General features: G+C 50.4%; 1 protein-coding gene across 6 annotated transcripts in view; it reads right to left on the reverse strand.

Annotated features, from left to right (window-relative positions):
- Positions 1-22,621, reverse strand: part of HERC2 (HECT and RLD domain containing E3 ubiquitin protein ligase 2) — a 177,455-nt gene continuing 154,834 nt past the window's right edge. For all 6 annotated transcript variants that reach the window (XM_072960744.1, XM_072960747.1, XM_072960746.1 and 3 more), the window contains 15 exons: positions 18,657-18,871; positions 16,063-16,240; positions 15,283-15,444; positions 13,138-13,229; positions 12,784-12,923; positions 11,932-12,119; positions 11,243-11,440; positions 8,634-8,717; positions 4,960-5,101; positions 4,660-4,854; positions 3,904-4,016; positions 3,155-3,345; positions 2,199-2,304; positions 1,692-1,904; positions 1-550 (listed from right to left, as the gene is read on the reverse strand). In XM_072960744.1, coding sequence (XP_072816845.1) covers positions 278-550; positions 1,692-1,904; positions 2,199-2,304; positions 3,155-3,345; positions 3,904-4,016; positions 4,660-4,854; positions 4,960-5,101; positions 8,634-8,717; positions 11,243-11,440; positions 11,932-12,119; positions 12,784-12,923; positions 13,138-13,229; positions 15,283-15,444; positions 16,063-16,240; positions 18,657-18,871 — 2,490 coding nt within the window. In that variant the 3' untranslated portion in view covers positions 1-277. The remainder of the gene's footprint in view (positions 551-1,691; positions 1,905-2,198; positions 2,305-3,154; positions 3,346-3,903; positions 4,017-4,659; positions 4,855-4,959; positions 5,102-8,633; positions 8,718-11,242; positions 11,441-11,931; positions 12,120-12,783; positions 12,924-13,137; positions 13,230-15,282; positions 15,445-16,062; positions 16,241-18,656; positions 18,872-22,621) is intronic.

Consider the following 22,621-nt stretch of genomic DNA (forward strand, 5'->3'; position numbering starts at 1 on the left):
CACGTAAAAAGGCTTTTTATTCATTTTTTGGGACGGACGCTGCAATTCAGTATTTATAGAAACATTTACACACTGTAGTAAACACAGAAGTCCTACGTGTAATGCAGCATTATGGGTGAGGAGACCCCTGCGGGTCTCCACGTGCGAGGCTGGCTTTCCCATCACTGTCCCAGGCGTCGGAGGACCCGCCCTCCCCGGCACACCGGCCCCTGCACTGACTGCAGCGCGCTGCCTCCTTGCTCAGTCTCGTGTCTGCGATGGATGGCATCCCTCTGCCTCAGTGTCCTGTCAAATAATCCTGTGTCGAGTCTGAAGCGAAGGAATCCACGTCCTCGTTCTCTGAGTCGTCACTGCTGTCGTCGGCGGCCGGCTCTCCCGTGAGGGCTATGCGAGCGTAATCGTCGGTGTCGATTGACTTGCAGAAGTGGATGGCGTATTTCAGCTTCTCCTCCAGCACCTGCTTGCAGGAATACCTGGGCAACTTCAACAAAAAGAAGCAGGTGTAGGACTCGGGAAGGAAGTGGTCAGGAGGGTTGTATTTATCCAATACCTGTTGATGAAAAGTGTGAAATAATCAGAGACGACATCCAAGGGCAGGTAAATGTGCAATCTGTTGCATCATGTCCATTAGACTCTTGACTCTCATTTACATAAAGCATCATTATGTTTGGCTAAGAATAACAAAATGTCAGAAAACATAATCTAGCCAATTTTAGAAATAAAAAGGAGCAACTCATTAATTTCTGGGACACTTAGTAAAAAATAGCCACTGGTAACTATGACGATTACTGTTTCCAAATCAATGCTGTGAAGAGGGTCGGGTGGCTCCACCCAGCCCTGTCAACAAGACAGGACCCCAGACGGCTGGCACAGGGCCTGGAGCAGGGGGCTGCATGCAGGGCTTAGAGCTCACCCACGTGGGAAAGCTCTCCTTGAATCCATCAGCCTGCTTTTAACCACAACAGATTAAGATACTAGGAAGCCAGTAAGAATTGTGGCTAAAATCCAGAAATTATCTACCTTTTAAGAGAAAAACTACTCTTGCTCTCAAAGATCTCCCTGAGAGATGACTCCTTTTGTAACCCTGGCCAGACACCCCCAGGAAGGAGCTCGCCGGGAACCCCTTCAAGCGTGCAGGAGAGTGGACTCCCCACCCCATCTGCCCTGTGCAGGAGCCCCCCGCCCCCACAGTGCTGCTACGGGAAAGTCAACTGAGGGTCGGGGTGGGGAGGGCTCAGGTCATTGCGCCCCAGGGCCACCAAGTAAACACAGCCTGTTTCTGACCATAGACCACAAAGTCAGAACTCAAAGCTAAACTGTTCTCAGTCTGATGAGTGCTGATTCTTCTCAGTAGGCAGCATTACTTAGTGATTCGTCTAATTCAACCAGACAGTGAAACAAATGCTTTAAATGACGTGTGTGCTCAAAATCTATAATACGCTGACATAATATAACAGAATACTCTGTCGGCGGCCAGATAAAAAAATTTTTTTAAAGTAGTGGTACCCAAGACCTGCAGTGATAAAATTTTGAGCTATCAAGTCAAAGTAGTTAAGTGTTTTCCATTTTTGTTTCCAGCCGGAAAGAAAACCAAGTGACAGGAGAGACCCGTGCATCTTTCCGTCTGCCGCAGGGCTGGGCTCGAGGGGCCCGCCCCTCGGCTGAGCCCAAGGGACCAGCAGGAGCTGCACCTGGATGACGAAGTCTCTGCCCCGGAAGTCGGCGATGGTCCTGGGCAGCCTGGTGCGGCCCCACACGAAGCGAAGGAAGAGCGAGCGCTCCGTATTGGAGAAGGACTCCATCACCTCCCAGAACCACTGGATCAGGGGCGCTGAAGGCTCCACGCCCTTGTACGTCGCCACCGACTTTAAAAGGTGCAGAGGGATGTCCGGGCTGCCGCACACCTGCAGAGGGACACCTTTCACGTCAGCACGGGGTCCAGCACTCCTCACTCCCACCAGGGCCTGTCTGGGGAGGGGCAGGTGGGGGGACAGGCCCTGCACCCGCCCTGCGTGGGGCGTGGCGGTGAGGGGGAGGCAGGGGACACTGGCTTTCCCAGCACGTTTACTTCACTCAACAGGCACAAGCATCTCTCAGCTCTCCAAGCACAAGATTTAACTGAGAGGTGAACTAGTGGCCCTGATTCATCACCACTAAACGGGCAGTTCCAGGGCGGCAGTCCACAGGGGTCGGCGTACCATCGTCTCCAACTCGTATCCAGTGAACAGAGAAAGAAGGGGGACCGGCACGACTCGGGCCATCCCCTCCCGAACAGCAGCCACCTGCTCATCAAATTCATGGAGTCTGAAAGAAAACACTTTGCATTTCTATCTTTGGTGAGAGTGACCTAGTTCTCCTCATGCCAAGCCTCACTTTGCAGACCAGCGGGGGGGTCTGCTTTACAGACGCGGCTCAGACGGAGCTGCTCACAGACGGAGCTCAGCAGACTGGCACACAGAAGAGAGCCTCAAACTAGCCACAGCTGTCCAAGTTCAAGACACAGTTCTCAGCCTTCTCTCCTTCCCAAGAAGGAGCCAGAATTAGACACACAGAGAGCCAGGCTCCATGATGGCTGCAGTGAGAACCCCATGAAAGCAGATGCTGTGTCCAGGGCCCTTGTGACTGGCAAGTCAGAGCACCAGCCGGAAACGGGCACAGGCTGACTGCCAGGACTGCCCTCAGCTAGAGCTCAGCAAGCCAAGCCCGTCGGACGCGGGGCCTCATCCCGACACCCAGCCAGGTGCTTCTGGAGGACAAGGCCCCCAGGCCACGCTGAGCGGAAGGGGGACGTGGGGGCAGAGATCACAGAGGGCGCGGCTGGCCTGCCACACAGCGTCCACACCTGAATGCTGGCCTGAAGGGTGGAGATGACCCAGCCATAACCCTGCCCCAGAAGAGGCGGCACACAAAGCCCCTGTGACCGCCACTGGGACAGTCCCCCAACAGGGGAAGTCTGTCACCTTGGTATTCTAGTCAGAGCCAGGAACTTCAGCGAGAATCACAAGTACTCTGATGTTGATCACGAAGGAAGCAATTTTGGAAGCCGAGACCATTAACTTTGACTCATGGGAAAAAGCAGCCACCAAAGCAAGCCATTTCCTGCTCTTCCTGCTGTTTACTGAGTGGACACCTGGCAGAGCAGACAGCCACGCACCTGTAGTTTATGGCGAGCCGGACGTACTCTGCGCGGTTGTCCAGGGTGATGTGTGTGTACTTGGAGCTCAGCTGGATGTCCTGGCCGCTGGCGCTCGGCACCGTGAAGGGCAGGCTCATGGCCTCAAACTCGTCCGAGGTGGCTTCGTTGTCACGGATGTACATGAGCCCGGGGATGAAATCTTTATCGACCTTTCAAGGGGGGAAGGCGGTCTGTGTGCTGAGTCAGGGTTGTCCCCGCACCCCAAGCTCCCGATGGGCAGCCACGCGGGGCCTCGGTCTGCCCGGGGTGCACAGCAAGGCTGCAAGTGCACGTGCCGGGAAATAAGAGAGGAGCGCGGGGGGGAAGCCCTGCATCCCAGGAGTAATGAGGAGTCCTTAAAATCCGCTGACAGAGCAACAGGCACTGGTCGGAGGCGAGCCCTGCCTGCACTCATGGCCCGAGCTGCCCGCCAGCTGCCCCTCAGATGCCCATGGGGAAGACAGCGAGCTTTCTTACCTCGCAAGACTGCATTAGTGGCACATAAAGCAGGTGGTCAACCAAGTTCTAGAAGCAGACTGGCCTTGTGTCCACACCCCCTCTCTCCTACTGGAATGGCAGCCCACAGCCAGCAGCCTGACCACCCGTGAGGAAGTCGGGGCCCCGGAACAGGCTGTACCTCTTACCCAGACCCCCGGGCACCCCCACCATGCTCAGTGCTGGGCACACAAGGTGTCACATTTCCCGCCTCCCTCTGCTCCGGAGGGTACCTCGCTGAGGTCTGCAATGGTGAGGCTCATCCCAGCCAGCTGCTTCCACACAGGCTCGGCAAGGTTCAGGCTCAGGGGACTGCCCGTCCGGATGGCGATGCCCAGCAACACACCTGCTCGTTCAAAGCACGAGAGACAGGAGACACTTGGAACCAGTGATTAAACCTCTTGTTCATCAACAACACAGTGGAGACCAGCTCTTTGCTGGGGCCTCAGTGCCCTCAGACCAACACTACCCAAATTCACAGGGACTTAAGTCTGTCCTTAAAACCTTCTGTCCCACTCCAAATCCATCGCTGCTTTCTGTTCCCATGGGCCAGGTCTGTTAACTCCTCTGCTCCTTCCACACACTGGCCAACCCATGTTCCTTTGATAGCAGAGCAAACATCTGGAGCTTCCCAAGGAAGGTGGGTGCAGGGCCTGGGGAGGTGCAGGCAGTGCCAGGAGTGATGCGCACAGACCTCGTGGAACATAGGGGAGGGGCTGGCCGAATACCAAGACCCCAAAGATCTGATCCCAAGTTTCAGGTCCATTTAAGATGCAGAAACATGGTATCTCAGATCCTCCGAGTGTCAAAGGCACCTTCCGGTCCTCAGCACACAGCTGCTAACAGTCCAAATCTACACGATTCTGCAGCTACACACTAAAAAAGCTAAAAGCAGGTATTTCAAATATCTCCCACCTCCCTCATCCCCATTAAGCTAACAGGGGAGACACAGCCCCAGGACTGCGGCTGGGCACCCACGCGAGGCCCACCCAGGAAGCGGAACATGTTGGTGTGCACGGGTGCCCTGGCGGCCGGGCTGAACAGGTAGCAGTCACGGTTGGCCCCTGACTCGTCCCTGCCGTTGGGCGTCACAATCAGAAGTGGGGTGAGTCCGTTCTGCAGCTCCTCACAGATCTCGGCGATGGATTCACTGTAGCCCCCACCACAGTCATCCACAGATTCACCTGGGGGGAAGGAGGGTCAGCAGCTCGCCGTCACTGCACCAGAGCGCCGTGGGATGCCCCCCCCCATTCTCCTCGCACTGCCCCTCAGCACCCGCAAGCTCTCACCCACAAACTTGACCTTCCAGACGCGATGCGGGAGGAGGAGGCTGTCGGGACTGAACGAGCTCATCTTAGCGCACATCTGCCCGAAGACAGACTTGGTCCCGTCTGGGCCTGCGAGGCCGCCCTTACTCCTTGAACGCTTGACCTGGAGAGAGAGAGAGAAGATACAGAACAGGGGCCATGGCGGAAAAGAATGCAGGGGCCGTCTCTAGCAGCTGAGCAGCCCTGGGGTGCCTGAAGCCAACTCGGGCCTCTCGGCTGCCTGCCCCTCCAACTACCCCCGCGTGTCCTGTCCTGCTCACAGGGGACAGGAGCAGGGAGCTTGGGGTTGTGCCTACAGATAAGCAGCAGCACCCAGATAACCTCAGGCCACTGTGAGCACCCAGCAAACCCAAGGACGATCCCCTGAGCAGGCCTGTGCACGCGTGGAGGGCTGCTGGGCCAAGTCGCACCTCACTCCTCCTCCCAGGAATGACTCCCATCCTCGCCTCCTCACCCACCCCTGCTGAGGACCCCGAACACCGGCCTGGAGCTCCTCTCCCTCCCTCCCTCAACCAGGCTGCCTGCCTGCTGGACAGCTGTGTCCAGGGGGTAAGGGCTGGTGTAGCACGTCAGGTCGGGTGGTGGCTGAGCAAACACACCCTCCGGAAATCACAGACCACGGGGAGGGCCGGGGCCCTCTGGGTGGGCAGTAACCGCAACCTGGTGAAGCCTTACACTTTGGGACCTTAACCACGGTCTCCAGGAAGAGGAGGCCGGGAGTCCTGAAGTGCTCTCCCCAGCAGCCCCCCCAGCACTGGGAGGGTCAACCAAGCGGCTGAGACCAAACCCAGATGTGCTCCCTGGGCCAGAAAAGAACGTTCCTTCTCCCCTCCTTTCCTCACCAGCTCGGATCCTGCTCAACCTTTGGGGTCACTGTGTCTCCCCCAAGTACCATCACTTTTCCCACCTGTATTTCTCATTGTAAGCCAAGATTTCCCAGCAAACCAGGCCGACAGCCCTCAAGCCCTCACTCAGTGTGGACTCAGGAAGCCTGCAGCTTGAAGCCTAGGCTGTGTTTCCAAATCACACAGGGAGGGAAGGGATGAAGGAAGAAAAATTTAAAAAGAATCACCAGGGAAGCTCCGTCTGAAATGTGAAGTTAAGGGAAAAACGATTGCGAGAAGGTACTTTCGTGCCGACTCTTCTGGCTAAACTCTGACCTTCCTTAACTTCCCTTAACTTCTTCCTGAGTGAGTTCTAGCTTCAGTTTAACACCTGATTCTCCTCACTGCAGTAAAGTATCATTCTGAAGTCTAAGAACATAAGAACAATGGGAACAGTAACAATAGTTGCCTGGGGAGTGAGTTTCCCGCGCTCCACACATCCAACTGCACGTTCTCAAATGCTGTTTCATTTCACCTTGTGGCAGTTTCCTAAAGTGCAAAATACCCCGGGAAGAGTGAGTCACAGAAAGGAGAAGGGACATGTTCCCACGTGAGGGATAGGACTCAGACCCACTTCTCACTCAGAACGACCTGTCACCTCCATTTACAGTGCCATTTAACACAGACTGGTGCTCTTGGCTGCGATGAAGGGACGCGCCTGTGTGACCACAGCCGGGACACTGCAAGGACAGGAGCCCGTGTACCTGATGGTGGCCACCTCTAGACAGTAAGAACATAGGTGGTTTTCACTGTATTTAATCTGAATTGTCTAAAATTTCAGAAACGAGCATGCATTATCTATAATACACATAAGGTTTTTTAAGTCCGCTGAGTTTTAGATCCTGTTCTAAAACTAAGTCAAGTTCAAACAAAGAAAAACCCTCCAACAATGTGGGCCACTTTTAGTGTCTCTAGAGCACTGTCCACAGACGGCAGGAGAATGTCTCTGATGGCGGCCCCACAAGAGGAGACTGGAGGCTGGGGATGGACCGAGAGGAGGCCACCTACACCAACCACCTTTCCAGGTCACTGCTGGTGTCTGGTTCAACCTGGATTCATGGAATGCCCCCCCCCTCTGTTTATCTCCATCTTTGTGGAGATCGTCCTAACTTCCAAGAGCGGGGCATGAGACTCTGAACGAAGGAAACGCTGGCTCCCGGAGCAGCCCCTCCGATGTCAACTTGCATCGCACGCTGCGTTGAAGGTTGTTTGTATGCCTTCAAACAATGCCTGTTATAAATTTGTTTGTCCTCTACTGTTCTGTTCTTTCAAGCCTGCACTGAACATCAGCATGACTTCAGGCGCGGTGCTGGGCACGTGAAGATGAGGCAGAAAGAGGCATCAGCACACAGTGACTCAGAACGGTGCCTGTGCGGGTTCCAGGTCATGCGGGTCCCCTGATGCCCAAGGCCCCCGGGGCTCGCACACCCACGTAGGGCCACTGGCCCCCCAAGGCAGGCTTACCATCCAGGAACGCCCAACTGTCTCAACCAGACGAGGAATGCCATCTGCTTTCCTCACTTAGGAACTTGAGTACTTAAGCCCTAATAATGTAGAGTAAACCAGTATGACCCCCAAGGCAGGGGGAATAAAGACTTTTTTATGAACCTAATTAAACAGCCCATTTGTTTGTGGACGGGGCTGACTGACCTCCGGCTTCACATTTAACACTATGACGTGCGTGAAGAAACCACTTCCATCAGTGTGGTCACATGTTCTCCAACAAAGGACAAGAAACTGATGTCTTCATTAAAAATGCCCCAAGAACAACTCTGGAAAATTTCTATCACATCACCCACAGCAGCATAAAAATCACGTGTTAATACTAAAGTTCGGGATCAAAGCCTTTGTTCTTCGTGGCTCTGTTTCTCTTCCCGGAGGTGAGGCCAGTTTCTTTGGTGAGGTAAATGTCAAGTGCACACAATGTCATCATCAGGGCTAGGGTTCCTCTTGTTTTAATTCTGTTAACTCTAAGCTTGTCTACACTTGGCAGCGGTATACATTCAGAGATGGTCCACTTTTCGTTTCTTTCATTACTACACTGAGACAGCAGCAGTATGAGTGATACTGCCCTATTAAGTTAGCAAGGTAAGCCACCCGAGCCAGGGGTGCTGTGAGGCTGGCGGGTGCAGGGACAGCCCCCACCTACAATTCAATGCAGGCGTCGAAGGCTCTGACCGGCACTGCATCCCAGAACTTAACCCAGGGGGGTGACTGAAGACATACACAGCTGGAGCCACACACACTGGCCCTTCCGTATCCCAGAAAAGCAGGCACAGCCTTCCAGCTCCAGCAGGGAATCAGCACAGGCAGCTGGTAAACATGAACAATCCCACAGCCCCACTGCACGGGACAGAGGGGTGCTTGTAATGCGTTAAGCGGAACAGACAGCAAGTTACAGAGGACAGCTCTCCAGTTGAGGTTATCACACCCACACACACACCCCCTGCCCCCCAACCCAGATGTTAGCAGCAGTCCTCACTATGTGGTAGAAATATGGGTCATTTTTACTTTTCCCTCTTTGCTCATCTGGATTTGTGCTTCTGGGTTATCTGAAATAAATCGTCTTTCTGTTACAAACAACTTAACACTCCCACCTGGCAGCCTCAGCACCACAGGACACCCACGCACGCGGCACCTTGCTCTGTAAGGCAAGGGCGTGAGAGGAGGTTTGCTGCGAGTGCTCCCCCCGGCTGTGGGGACACGACTCACAACCACAAAACCATCACGCCTAAGAACAGAGACTGTTACCTGAATCCGGTTCAACTCCACCACGGGGCCGTGCTGGCGATCCCGCACCATGGTCGCTTGTACTACTTTCCGGAAAGCCGCCTCCTAAAACACGACAGACAGACAAAATTTGGAATGTGATACAGAAAGTCTTACCCGTAGATAATTCACATTCACATCATATTTTGGTTTAAAAGCTATTACGAAAAATTGTATTTTCTCAAGAACAAGCAAGGAAAAAAAAAGAAAACTCCCCTTTGCAAGTGGTGAGGTGGCCCGGGAAGCAGCCTGGCACCGGCACCCAGGCCCACGCAGAGCCTCAGGGGCCGGCGGGGCCAGTGCTTGGCGGCAGCTGATCGCCTGGAGGCAGGAGGCCCAGCACTGGACACGGAGGGAGGAGGGCCCGGGCCCAGGGAGCACCTACTCTGACTCGGGTCTTAGGCGAGGCTCTGAGGGCTGACTAGAAAACCAAGGCTTCCCAGCCAAACTGCAAGTCTGTTAGTGGCAGGACGGAGGCACTGATGTCAGTACTGCTGTCCCAACAGAGGTACCAGACACAAAGCAGCAGCAGGGCCGGGGAGCCTTGGGGAGAGGGTCAGGGCTGGGGTGGGGTGGGGTGGGGAGAACAGTGGGGGAGGGAGCGTGTCGGCACCACGCACTGAAAGGAACCTGCAACACCCACGGTGAAGACGGCGAAGAAAAGGAGCAGGTCCCAGCGTCACCCAGGGAGAGGCAGGCCGGCTGTGCCCACATGGACCCCAGTGCGGGGAGCATGTGGTCGTGTGTGCGTGGAGAGGAGACCCCAGAGACACTCAACGGAGGCAGAATGGGTGGGAGCTCCAGGGTCTTGCCAAGTGGATGACTGTGCCCTCCTCTGGAGACAGGGTGGCTGGAGGGGAGATAGAGGGCAGGGCACAGGGGACCCACTGCAGGGCCTGAACCCCAGTTCCGGGTCAGAGCCTGAGACTGCCAAGCCCTGAAGGCAAGAAGGGCAGGGGTGCTCCTGTCAACACAGGGGGACCTGCAGATGGCCCCCCAGCACACAGGGGCCTGCAGAGGTGGGCTCATCCCCACACACTCCTGCACACCTGTAGCTCCTCCCGCCTTCCACCTACCTGACCTCTGCTCTCCCCACTGCCCAGCCCCCAGCTAAGCTAGTGCCTCCTGCACTGGGCATGCGGCCCCTTCCCCCTGGAGCACCCCCAGCCCTCCTATGGTTCTCTCTCTTCTGGGCTCTGAAGCACATGCTGGTAATGACTCTGCACCGTCACCAGCAGAGGCGATCCTTTCCCACCAGGACCAGAAGAGAGGCCAATACCCCCGCTGCGGAGGGCGCCCCGCCCCCACCACATGGCCTGTGAGACACTCAGTCTATGTGGGACATGGGCTGCCTCTCGCTCTGGTTCCTCCCTACCAGGAGGGGGTTTTCCCTTTTCACTCCTTGTCTTATCATCACCTTCACTTTGAGCGATTAAAAGAGACGGTGAAAGTAATCAAACCTGTCACTTTTTATTATTGAAAAATAGCTGAAGTTAAGTTCCACATCCATTTTACATGCCCACAATTTTTTCCTGCTCATCATCAGAGACCTTACCGTTACCGCAACCTCATCACTGTCTACACACCTGCCTCTGAGCCACGCACAGACATAAAAAGTGTGCCCCTGGCTCCTTCCACTAGGTGTGTAGGATATAAAGCCAATCCTGAAAAATAAATCTATTTGGACAGTACTCCAAAACATCTAAATTTTATTAAGAATAGGCTGTAATCGTATGTTCATGTATGACTGGAATATTGTACCGTACACCAGAAACTGACACAACATTGTATAATGACTATACCTCAATCAGAAAAATTAAAAAAAAACAGGCCATAATCTTGGACCCTTCAGGATCAAGATCCCTCACTCTGACCTCTATGACTTCTTTCTCTACACAAACACCCCATCATAATCACACAATGACTGAGCCACTTCCAGAACATCCTGTCAAGCTGCTGGCCAGAAACTTGATGCTTTCCAATAATGGGACACCTCCTACTCCAAAATCAGGTACTCCGTTTCTAGAAAGTTCAAATTATTACAAACATCAATGGGTCAAAAATTTTCTGGTGACTTTCAGAAGCCCTCATTCATGGTCCTTTTCAGAGCCCGCAGGAATTTCTAACATATCCTGGTACAGAACCACTATCTAAGCAATCTGTCACCTTTGGGCCCCTCTGCTGGGTATCCCTGGGGAAGAAATTCTCTCATTATGTTTTCCTCTTGCTGCCAGTGGGGACCTGCCATAAAGTCTCAAGGCCAGGCCAGCAGAGAACACTGCAAGAATGGAGCCTTAGTTTTGCAAACCTTGCGTCTCCCCTTCTGGGAGGTGGAAGACAGAGATTACAAGGGGGAAATGCAGTACCACATTATTCATTTTTTTATATAAGCTCCAAAAGGAGGAGATTTTTGACTGTTTGTCACCAGTGCATTCTAAGTACCCAGAACAGAGCCTGGCACAAAGCAGGTGCTCAATGACCATTTGCCAAATGAGCTGTATTCAGTATATTCCTAGTTTAGGGATTTCTGTTGGATTACAATGTACTGACGATACCAGTGTCGCCTATGGTAAAACCTGCTACCGGAGTACCTTTCCCTGGGATATCAGAATCCCTCGTAGAGCGTCAAACCCCACGGAAGGCCCGAGTCCGGCTTCATCGAGCGCGCCCTCCAGGTCGAACATGGGGATGCAGGGGCAGAAGAGCTCCGAGATGTGGTGCAGCAGCAGCAGGCGGTTCCGCAGGGCGATGATGGGGATCTCCTGCAGGTGGTTGTACTCCATGGGGACCTAAAACAGACGCCAAGGGCACAGGTGAGCCGCCGTCCAGGGGGCGGACTTGAAAATAGTGCTTTTGAAAACAGAGAAGCAGTGTGACTTCTGACTTTGGTTTGAAAAATCTTGTTTTAGAATAATATTCTGGCCGTTTGCCAGGGCCAAGAAACATAAACTGAGGAGAATGCTAAAAAAATACTGGCTTATAGAAATATATTTACTAAGGAAAATGTGCAGCCTGTACTATCAGAATAGTTCTGTGTAGTTAAGATTTTGAACACAGGTGACACACTGACACACAGGATGATAGTTGGTGCAAATATTAATTCTTAAGACTCTTTGTTTTTACCATGATTAACCTCAACTACTTTCAGTGGAACACCTCTGTAAATATGTAAGTGAAAATGAAGTGTGCGTGCACTTGTACATGCGTAATTCAATACACAGATGGTAACTCTGGAACGACCTGCACGCCTTCTAGCCCAGGGGGCCCAGCCAGTGCTGACCTGTGCAGGGAGCTTCCCGGCGCTGGCAGGCTTGCTGGTTGACCAGGCGAGAGTGTGTGCTGAGCCACAGGCCACACGGTTGACCTTCTTACCCTGAAGGGCAGCCACCAACCGAGGCCTCTGGATGGCATTCGTTGTCCCATCTCCCAGTTGTCCCTCATCATTGTCGCCCCATGTATAAACTTCACCTAATACAGTAAATTCAGAACAAGGACTTGGATACTAGGAACAACGAATGCACAGCCCCCACCACCTTCCTCTGCATACAGTCCTCACTCCCACTGGGAGTTGGCGTCGTCTGTGCCAGAAAGCAAGGAAGCACTCAAGGAATGATGGGGACACTTCAGGAGCTAACGTAGCCAAATGGGGTGCAGTGTGTGAGTATCAAGGTTAAGTACGAGCAAGAGCTTATCCACAACTCATTGAATTAGGAAACCATGAGTCCAGCACAGATGAAAACAAGAAAAATTTAAATATTTGATGAGAATAAATAAAATGTTCAATGAAAAAGGAACAGTTACATAGTTTCAAATATCCTCCCAAATCCTCATTAGTACGTATGGTGAGAGCTCTCCTGGAATCCAGGTTCTCAGAAATCAGCTAAGGGCCAACCTTGTAAGCGGGCCCTTCTAAAACCAGCCGTATGAGGCCTGCTATTTGCTCGTCTCTGCACGGTCATGAAACACACCAAGTTCACAGGCATTAGTACAGGGGCTGAAGAACCACAGGTGTATTTTCAGAACACAGTATACCTGCTCCTCACTCCCGCACCGACCTCAGAGCTCTGCGCATCACTCCTGAGTGGACTCAGGTCTAAGCCCCTTCAAATTACAATGCTGGCCTCCCACCTACCGTCCTCAGTGCAGCACACACAGTGCAGGGAGCCGGTGGCAATGGCAATGACCTTCTTTCCCTGCAGTCCTTGGACCTGCCGAGGTCTTCGAACATGGTCGTCGGACCCGTGGCCCAGCCTGTGGTAATCACCTTTGCCCCTGCACACAAGGAAATGTGGCACACCCCACATCTAGGCAAGGCCATTCCACTTAGCACCCTGCCCCGCCCTCCTGGTGCAAGCACTGGGCTGCAGGACACAAATCACAGCCTCCTGCATGAGTGACATTTCAAGTTACTACAAAAGGATGGTTAATGTAACTTCGAATGAACAGTCTGATTTTGGTGAGATTAAACGAACAGTCTCTTTCCTACCAAGTATAAACAGTGCCAGATTTGGTGAGGGCGACAGAAAACTGGGATCCACATTCCACTTTAACCACTCCAAGGCCCGTCAGAGAGTCGATCTAGAAGGGAAAAGGCTCAATCAGACTGATTCAATCAAGGCTGTTGCTGACTGCTGCGCCCAAAGAAGGACTGAACTAAATCTACTCTGAACATCCTCACTCCTGTGTCAAATGTTAACTACAACTTCTCCACTTAACCAGGCACACTCAGAAGGAGCAGGAACACCTGGCTGTGAGGGCACGCCTGCTGCAGACAGCCATGTGCCCCCGCCGCTGCCCACAAGCGCCAACACACATCCCTGGAAATGGACACACCGGGGCTGAAAGTCTGCAATCGTTTTCCCCAGAATTCAGTCTCCCAACACCGTATCTCTTCGTGATGGGGCGGCCCCATTCTCCAGCAAGCCTGCACTTGGCATCTGCCCTCCAGCCCTCTCAGAGGGAGCAGCAGGTACCGGGGAGAAGGATGGCCAAGAGGACTGTGATTCTGGCCTAGAGACACTCCCTACCCTTCTGCCCAGGTTAATTCAATTAAACATGGCACTGGTCAAGCCAGTGCTGGAACACACCTGCAGCCCTGCACGCTCGGGGGCCAAATCCTTCACAGCCAGCACCCAGGGGTCCCGCTTGGCTCACTCACCACTTATTATCTCTTCCCACCTAGCAAACTGCATCCTTATTACCTGCGACTGTTTCCAGACTTAAGTGCTCATATTTAATTTTAAATGTAAGTGAATTATCACCTAATTCTCTTAATTCGTTTTCTCCTTGTATTTATATCATCACAGTGATACCAATAATGGCCTCCATCCCTACCCCACCCAGTGCCCGACAGCACAATCCTGGAAGGTGCAAAGCCTTTGTCTAAAGCCTTCTTTGTGTAAGAAAGCCCACAACTTTCCCAGACACGTGGAAACCCTGAGTAACCTGTAATGTGGGTAAAACACCACCCACTCTAAAGGAAAGGAGCAAGCGGTGGTCAGGGTAAGCAGGCCGCCCCAAGCCCAGCCTCTGCAGGAGCAGCTGGCCAGGAGGCCCTGAAGAAGCGGGGTGTCTCCTTGTGGCTGCAGCCCCAGGGCGCAGGTGCCTCCAGGTGACATCATCTTCACCAGGCTCTGGCTCCCGACAGCGGCCACCAATACCACTCCCCGTGGTGACGGAAGTGTGCTGTGTCCACACCGCCCACCCCGGACGCCAGCAGCATTTGCGGCACCTGGGCACATGAAATGTGGGCAGGACAAGTGAGGGGGTGAACTGTAATTTTACTTACTCTTAACTGATTTAGGTTTAAACTAGTTACGTGTGGCCAGCAGCTGCTGTCCTAGGCAGCACAGCTGTGGGAGGAACAGTTAGGCAGTCCCAGCTCGAGCTCCGGGTCTGAGGGGGCCACTGACGGCTGCCCCTGGCCTGGGGGGGCTACCTGTGCACCGCACGGGCCTCAGTTCCACAGGGCAGTCTCAAGGCCCCGAAGAGAGAACGTCATGCGGAGATGCCTTCTAGTTTCCCCGCACAGCACCTCCACTCCCAAGGCCGCAGCAAATCACCCAGATGAATGGCCCGGTCACGTTCTCGACCTGCAGGCCGCTAAGCAGTCAGCAAGGGACCTAAATACGCCAGAGAACCTACCCTCTGCCACCAGCCATTCACAAAGGCAAAGCACAGTCATGATCACGTCAGTAAACTGCCCAGAGCCGCTCAACTTGAGTGGAGCAAAGCAGCCTGGCCCCACCCCGGGCCTGCGGCCCCTTCTCCTGGCAGCTCCCAGGATGCCCATCTAACAGGCTCGGGCTGAGCTGGACACAGCCTCTCGGCACCTGCTAGCCCAGCGCACGGCTGCAGACCTCTGTCAACCGCAGAGGGGGAAGGATTTGTGCTCCTTCCCTCTAGCAGGTCCACACACTAAACCGCCAAAGCACCGACAGCACCTAAAACCTTTCTGCACCTCTGGGCCTTTCACTCCCTTTGCAGCCAAGTACCCATTATATTTTCTGCAGAGACGTTAAAGATGAAGGGAGGCCACTCCTGAGAGGCACACAGAGTGGGCGGGGCACAAGCACTGGGGACAGAGCCCGTGAACAACCTGAGCCCCGAGAGACCCCACACCCCAGGGCACCTTCATGGGCACTTTGCAGCCATCGCTGCCTCCTCTGCCCAGCTTGCCATAGTCCCCGTCCCCCCAGGACCAGACGGTGTCATCATCGGTGAGGCAGAGGGTCTGGGCATCTCCGCTGCCACAGGCGACATCAACCACGCGGTGGCCCTGTAGCGCCTCCACCTGCAGGGAAAAGAGACGTTGAGGTTATCCCACCACCACAGAAAGGAGGCTCTCCTCAGGGGAGGCAGCAGCACGGGGGACTTGTGTGTTGGGGAGGGGTGCCTGGTTTAGATCTTTACAAAGAACAGGTAGTCTTAACAATTCTGTAAGACAATACAGAAAACGCCCTCAACTATTGAAACTACAAGCATCTCAGATGTAGGAGGCAGGTCTCAGTGTCCTGTGTCCGTCCGCCACACCAGGAAGGCTGTCCCCTCATTCCGCTGCCTCACCCAACACACAGCGGGCCTTCAGAAGACAAAGCATCTGGCCAGACACCAAGCAAGATTTGCCAGTGTAGATAAAAGAGTATCTCAAATACTATCCTGTTTAAATGATCACCGAATACATACCGAGATGGTTTCTATTCCCATCAAAAACAAAACTTAACTCTGAAATTAAAGGAATCTGGAACAGTTGTGCTGTGCACCAGAAACTGACACAACACTGCAAACTAACTACACCTCAATTAAAAAAAAAAAAAAAGAATCTGGAACAGGAAATACTTTTGACCTTTAGAAAGACTAACGCCCACGGCAAGCTGCCCCTCCTGGCCCCCCGAGTACAGCTCCTTCTCACCAGCTTTGGCTTTAACTGGTCCTCACTGTCGCTGTGGCCGAGGCGGCCGTACCGGCCTTTGCCCCACGTGTAGAGGTCCCCGGCTGCGGTGACACAGGCACTGTGGGCTCCACCGGCAGCAACATCCACCACCTCAATTCCTCTCAGGGACTCAATGACACGAGGACGGTCACACGGACTGCAGAAAAGGTCACCAAGTATAAGTGAACAGTTTACTTTTGTAGTTATCTTAAAATTATTCAATATCAGGCTTTTGGCTCTGCTGCCCAGTTACTCACTGTACACTTCTCAGCCTACAGCCCTCAAGTCAGCTGTCAAAGCAATCAAGAAGCAGCATTCAGGTCTGGATTTGAAATCATATCACTCCCTGTCTCCTTTTATCCAAGCTGCCCTAATGCCAGAGAGGAAGTGTTCTGTCTGAATCAGGGGCTGGAGACTTCAGGTAGGCTGAGTCCGGCCTGGGAAAGGCCAGTAAGCTGAGAATGGGTTTTAACATTTTTAAAGGGTTGTCAAAGAAACTCATGAAAGCAGCATATACAACAGACTGCATGTGGCTGGCCTAAAATATTTATTATTGTCTGGCTTTTTACAGAAACAGGTTGTCCATACTTGCTATAAATCAACATTTCATTTAAGGAGTTTTACTGTATATAATGTGGCAAGCACTGACAACAAACTTTTCTTATGATTGAGTTTTGAAAGCTCTTTTTAATGACTTTGGATATAAGGCCGTCGTCAGATACACGATGGCAAATATGCTTTCCCAGTCTGCAGTGTGTCCTTTCCACCTTTTAACAGCGCCTTTTATAAAGTCCATTTTGTCCTGTTTTTCTTTACTGGAACATGCTTTCCAAGTTTTATCTAAAAATCTTTGACCTAAGGTCACAAAAGCTTTCTCTTGTGTTTTCTTCTAGAGGTTTTTAGTTTTAGGTTTTAGATCTGTGACCTATGAGTCATTTTGAATTACTTTCGGACATGGTACGAGATAAGAACTCAATCCTTATATATCCTTCAGATACATTCCCAGAAGTGAGGTGGCTGGATCACGTGATAAGTCAATTTAAAAGTTTTTGAGCACACTCCATAGGGGCTACACCAATTTCCATTTCCACCAACAGTGTAGGAGGGCTCCCTCCTCTCCACAGCTTCACAAGGTGTGAGGTGGTATCTCACTGGGGTTTTGATTTGCATTTTCCTGATGATTAGTGATCTTGAGGACGTTTCATGTGTCTGGTGGCCATTTGTGTGTCTTCTTTGGAAAAATGCCTTTTCAGGTCCTTTGTCCATTTGTTAACTGGGTTATTTGGTTTTTGTTTGCTATTAATTTGTATGAGTTTCTTATATATTTTGCAGAATAACAACCTCTGATCATTTACATAATTTGTAAATATCTTCTCTCATCCCCTGGGCTCTCCGCTCATTTTGTTGACTGCCTCCTTTGCTGTGCAGGAGTCTTTAGTTTGATGGAGTCCCGTCTGCTTATTTCTTCTTTTGTTGCTTGTGCTTTTTCCCGGTTTTCTTCTAGGAGTTTTATGGTTTTGAGTTTTACAGTTAAGTCTTTTAATCTATTCTGAGTTAAATTTTGAGAGTGGTGTTAAGACAGGGGTCCAATTTCATTCTTTTGCGTTTGAATATCCAACTTTCCCAACACTACTGAAGAAACACAGGCCTGGTAAGCTCTGGGTGAAGAAGACTGCCAAGTTTATCTTACTGGGTGCTTGATATGTTTGTTTTCACAAAAATATTCTTGAGCTTTGATCTCTACAACATGGTTAAGCTACTTGTAAACAGTTTCATCCTTTCAAGTCTTGCTCTTTAGCTTCGTTGGTGTGATCCCAGCAACAGTTAGCCTACGGTTCATTCCCCCCACTTCTGCATAGCACCGTTCTCAGTCCTCTCCTCAGTGCCCTGGGACGTACGAGGGCTGGGGAGCAGGCGCTCCCCTCCGCTCTCTGTGAGCTCCTAGCCCTTCGGTGGTTTGTTTTTTGGCCTCTCAAATAGCCTCCTCACACACGCGGCTGTCAGTGCTCACCCCTGCAGATCACTGGATGCACTTTACTGCCTATTATCCAATGTCTTTGGGGCTGCTGTTCATTCTGTCCGACGCTTTAGTTATTTCAAACACCAAGGTCCCTGTCATTCCAACTTGGCAGGTGGTTCCAATCACCTTTTAAAAACTGGTGGGTTTGACTGCTTTTTTAAAAAAACTAAGTCAATCTGTGTGTCCGTTTCCCCTCACTCCTGCCATTCCCTCTGCTCCGCTGTATTTAAAGCTTTACTGTCCTCATGTAACAAAATGCCAGCTGCGATGCAGTGGGTGACTCAGGGGACGTGGGGAAACGGGACAAAACGAAGCTGAGCAAACTTAGTGCTCAGAAACCAAAACTCAGAACTGACTTCCCCTCAACAGAGGGGTCACGTAGGCAAGCCCAGACACTGTCCCATGAACTTAATTTCTGATGAATGAGTCATTCAGTTTGAGTAGGTAACTGCAAACACTGTTCTGAAACACAAAGTGCCAATGCACTACGTAAGCATTAAAACAAACAAGAAAAGGAAACGTTAACAGTGAAAATGATGTCTTCATACAGTACCTTCTGTTGCCATGGCCCAACTTCCCATCTTCTGCCTCACCCCAGGAGTAAACTTCTCCTTCTGAAGAGAGGGCAAGACAGTGTTTTCCTCCTGAGTTCACAGCAACTTTCTTAATAAATACATGCTGAATGGATTCAAGTAACGTCGGGGTGGATACTGACTCTGTCCCTCCAATTCCTAGTCTGCCACCTGCACCGTAGCCAGTGGCATAAAGCTAAGATGAGAAAAAGTAATATAAACATCAGATTTTTATCTAAGTATCCATATATATTAGTGACTAATAAATCCAATCAATGCTCTAAACATTGTTACTGTAGAGAAAAGTTAACATTAAAAATCACAGGAATGTTTAAGACTTCATTTTTGCTTTATCAAGTCTTTGAAGATGGAAGAAAAAATTTAACTGATAGAAATCCCAAGTTCAGAAAATGTATTTCGAAATCATGGTCTTTTCCCTAGAAGCATTCCTATTTTTGTTCAGAATACCAACCATGATTAATACCAAGGAAAACAAAAGATTTCATTATCTACTTTATGTAAATCCCAGGTAAATAATACCGACAGAAACACCCACAGAAAAATTACAAGTATATTTACTATTTCAGCAAGGCAGCATACAAATCACACAGTAGAATAGATTGTTTTTCTTTCACGCAAGTAATTGATTTGGGACATAAAACATCTTTATCATCAAAAAAAAAATATCAGGACTGCCACTTCCAAATACATATCAAACATTCCCTCCTCCTATAAAAACTTACACACTGATTCATACTGTATCAGATGCACTGCTGCGCTGACCTAATAGGAAGGAAACCTCAAGGACAAAACAGGGAGTGAAACCAAGAACTCAGACAGGAAATGACCCCAAAGTCAGCTTCCCCAGGAAGGTCTTGAGGATCCTGACTGCACAGGGTGTCAGGGGTGAGGCTAAGCTGAAAAGAAGACTCTCTGGGGTAAGGTGAGGCTCCGAGGGCGTCCTCTCACTCAGAGTGTGAGTGCGAACTGAGGAGAGAACAAAGGAAGCTGCTCTTCTCAAACTCAGGGCTGAGGGGGAAGGGGAAGCCTCTCCTGAGGAATCACAGCCACAGAAGCTGGTCGCTGAGATGATTCTCAGTCTGAATTAATGCTAACTTACGATCTAAATTCCTTAGGGAGAGAATTTCATTTACAATGGCTCAGGTTGGTAGCACCCCACAGTTCTAAGTTCTCTTTTGATGAGTGACTTCAAGCTAGGCCTCAAAGAATTTCTGCACGAAAGTTTCAGAAGAAAATGGTCAGCCTGTAGTTTTAAAAATTCACATTATCTAAAAGGAAACAAGGCACCATGAGAGAGAATTAGAAGAAAGTCCAATATTACGTTTAAAGAAATGAAAGCTTAAAAGTATCCCCAAGGAATAAGAGACTGTAAGAGAAGAACCCAAAGCAGAACTTCCAGAAATTAAAAAAAAATGGAAATGAAAACTCAGATGTAGTAAACAGCAGATTATACGCAGATGACCACAGACTAGACTAATAGGAGACGGATCTGAAGGAATTACCCAACACATGGCCCCGAAGCACAGAGAGAAGAGGAAACAGGAAGGGAAGGTTAGAGGTCATCTGGGGTAGACCTCCTCGCCTGAACACCACACAGAACCCAGCTGTAGGTAGAGCGCACACAGAGAATACGAGAGGCAATATTTGAAAAACTCATGTCTGAGAATTTACCAGAATTGTTGAGAGAACACTTCTCAGAGCCAGGAAGCCTACCCCTTAACCCTCACCACCTGGCAAAAAATAAAACAATACAAAAAAGGACAGGAAAAATCAAAAACAAAACAAACAAAAAAAGCAGATATCTAATATAGCAGAGTGAAACTGTGGACCACTAAAGAAAGATCTTGAAAGCAACTACAAAGGAAAGATTTAGTACCTTCACTTGGGTAAAAATTAATCTGACTGCTGACATCCTATTAGCGACAATGAAGGCCAAAAACCAGAAGAATAAAACTTTTAACAGGCTGACTGAAAATAACAGTGAACTTAAAATTATATACCCTAGCACAGGGGTTGGCAAAGGACAGCCTACAGGCCCACCACCTGTCTTTGTAAATAAAGTTTTATTAGCACACAGCCACACCCATTCCTGTACAATTTCCCCACAGGCTGCCTTCACAGCTGCAACAGAGACCAGACTACAGGACACCCACAGCCAAAAATACTAGCGTGCCCTTTACAGAAAATGTTTGCAACCCTTGCCTAGAAAAAGAACAAAGTAAAGATATTTAAAAACAAACAAACAAAACAATCAGAAAATTAACCAACAACAGACTGTCACTAAAGGAAACTGAAAATATATGCTTAAAGTAGAAGAAAAATGAATGCAGATACAAGGTCTGAGACATAAGAAATAATGGTGAGCAAAGATGTGTGTGACATTTGGGTAAATCCAGAAAATACATGGTCTATATAAAACAACAATAACCCTGCCTATCATTGCGGGCAGAGGCGAGTGCCGAAACACAAGACGACAAAGGATCAGCCTTTACTCGGGAGGATGGCAGAAATACTAATTCACTCTCAATTTTAAATACGCATGTTAAAGTAGCCAGGAGACAACTAAAAGACAGAATTCTCCCGAAAACAGAAAAAGAGGGCTCACTTCAACCCTTGTCATGAGGTTAGCATGACCCTGATGCTCCTGTCGGGCAGCCTCCGATGCTATTCCCGGGGTCCCCGCAGCCAGGGGTTCCCACCCCTATGTAACCCCTTCTCCAAGCATGTGCGCCGACCTATTGACTCTAATAGACAGAATACAGCAACGGGGACGGGGTGTCACTTCTGGATTAGGTCACAGAAGACTGTGACCTGTGTCCTGCTCGCACCCTCCCTCGCCCTCCCCATGCTCACTCTTACGGGGCCAGCTGCCATGGGAGATGGTGGAGAACAGAGGGCAGCCTCAGCCAGGGGCCCTGGGAAGCCGAGGCTTCCTCAGGACAGCCCTGCAGCACCTGCAGCCTGATGAGAGATTCTGGGCTGGAGGCCCCCAGAGAAACTGAGGTGATCCATGTGTATTGTGTTAATTGTTGTAAGTTACACGGATAACTGACGTAGTGCCATAACCAGAAACAGAGTGCGTAAGACAGGAACACTATGATGATCACATTCATGATCTCCATCTCCCCAAGATCCCAAACACAAGCAAAAAAAAAAAATAAAACATATCCTGACCAAGCTGAGTGTCTCCAAAGAAGGCAAGAATAGTTTGATACAAGAAAAAACAATCCAATTCACTCCATTAACCCACTGAAGGAGAAGGCATCTGTAGTATTTTTTAACTGTAGGAAGAGCACTTGACAAAAGTCAATATCCATTCTTAAGTAGAAACATAAGAGAACTTCCTTACTTTGACAAAAGTGTCTACCAAACCCCCCCAGTAAGTGTGTGGAGGGCTCAACCACAGCGCTTCCTTTGCAGCCTGCATCAAGCCGAGAACAGACCCACTACCCCCATCCCTGTTCACCACTGGACTGCAACTCCCACCCTGCACAACGGGCTCCCTCCTCCCACACAGAAGGAGAAAAGTGAAAAAAAAAAGACAGGTGAACCAGAAAGGAAGGAACAAAGTTCATTTACAGATCGCGGCTTTATAAAGATAGAAAACATTCTGAAACACTAAGAAGGAAAAGAGTGTAATAAGTTCACTAGACATAAAGCCAATACGTAAACATCAACCATCTCCACACACAGGCAGCACTGTTTTCCTCAAAGACAGCACTATGACAGCAACAAAAAAGGAACATGTACATCTAACAAATCATCAACACACAAACAATTATAATACAGTTTTGTATGTGTGCTGCATTTCAAACTAAAAAATTGTGTGGCCAAACAACACACTAAAGATCATACAGAAAACCTCTGGAACAGTAACTGCTTCCAGGACACTGCTAAGTACCATTAATCTTGGGACGATGTTTCA

This window comes from Vicugna pacos, chromosome 5 (genome assembly GCF_048564905.1).
Source record: "Vicugna pacos chromosome 5, VicPac4, whole genome shotgun sequence".
NCBI lineage: Eukaryota > Metazoa > Chordata > Mammalia > Artiodactyla > Camelidae > Vicugna > Vicugna pacos.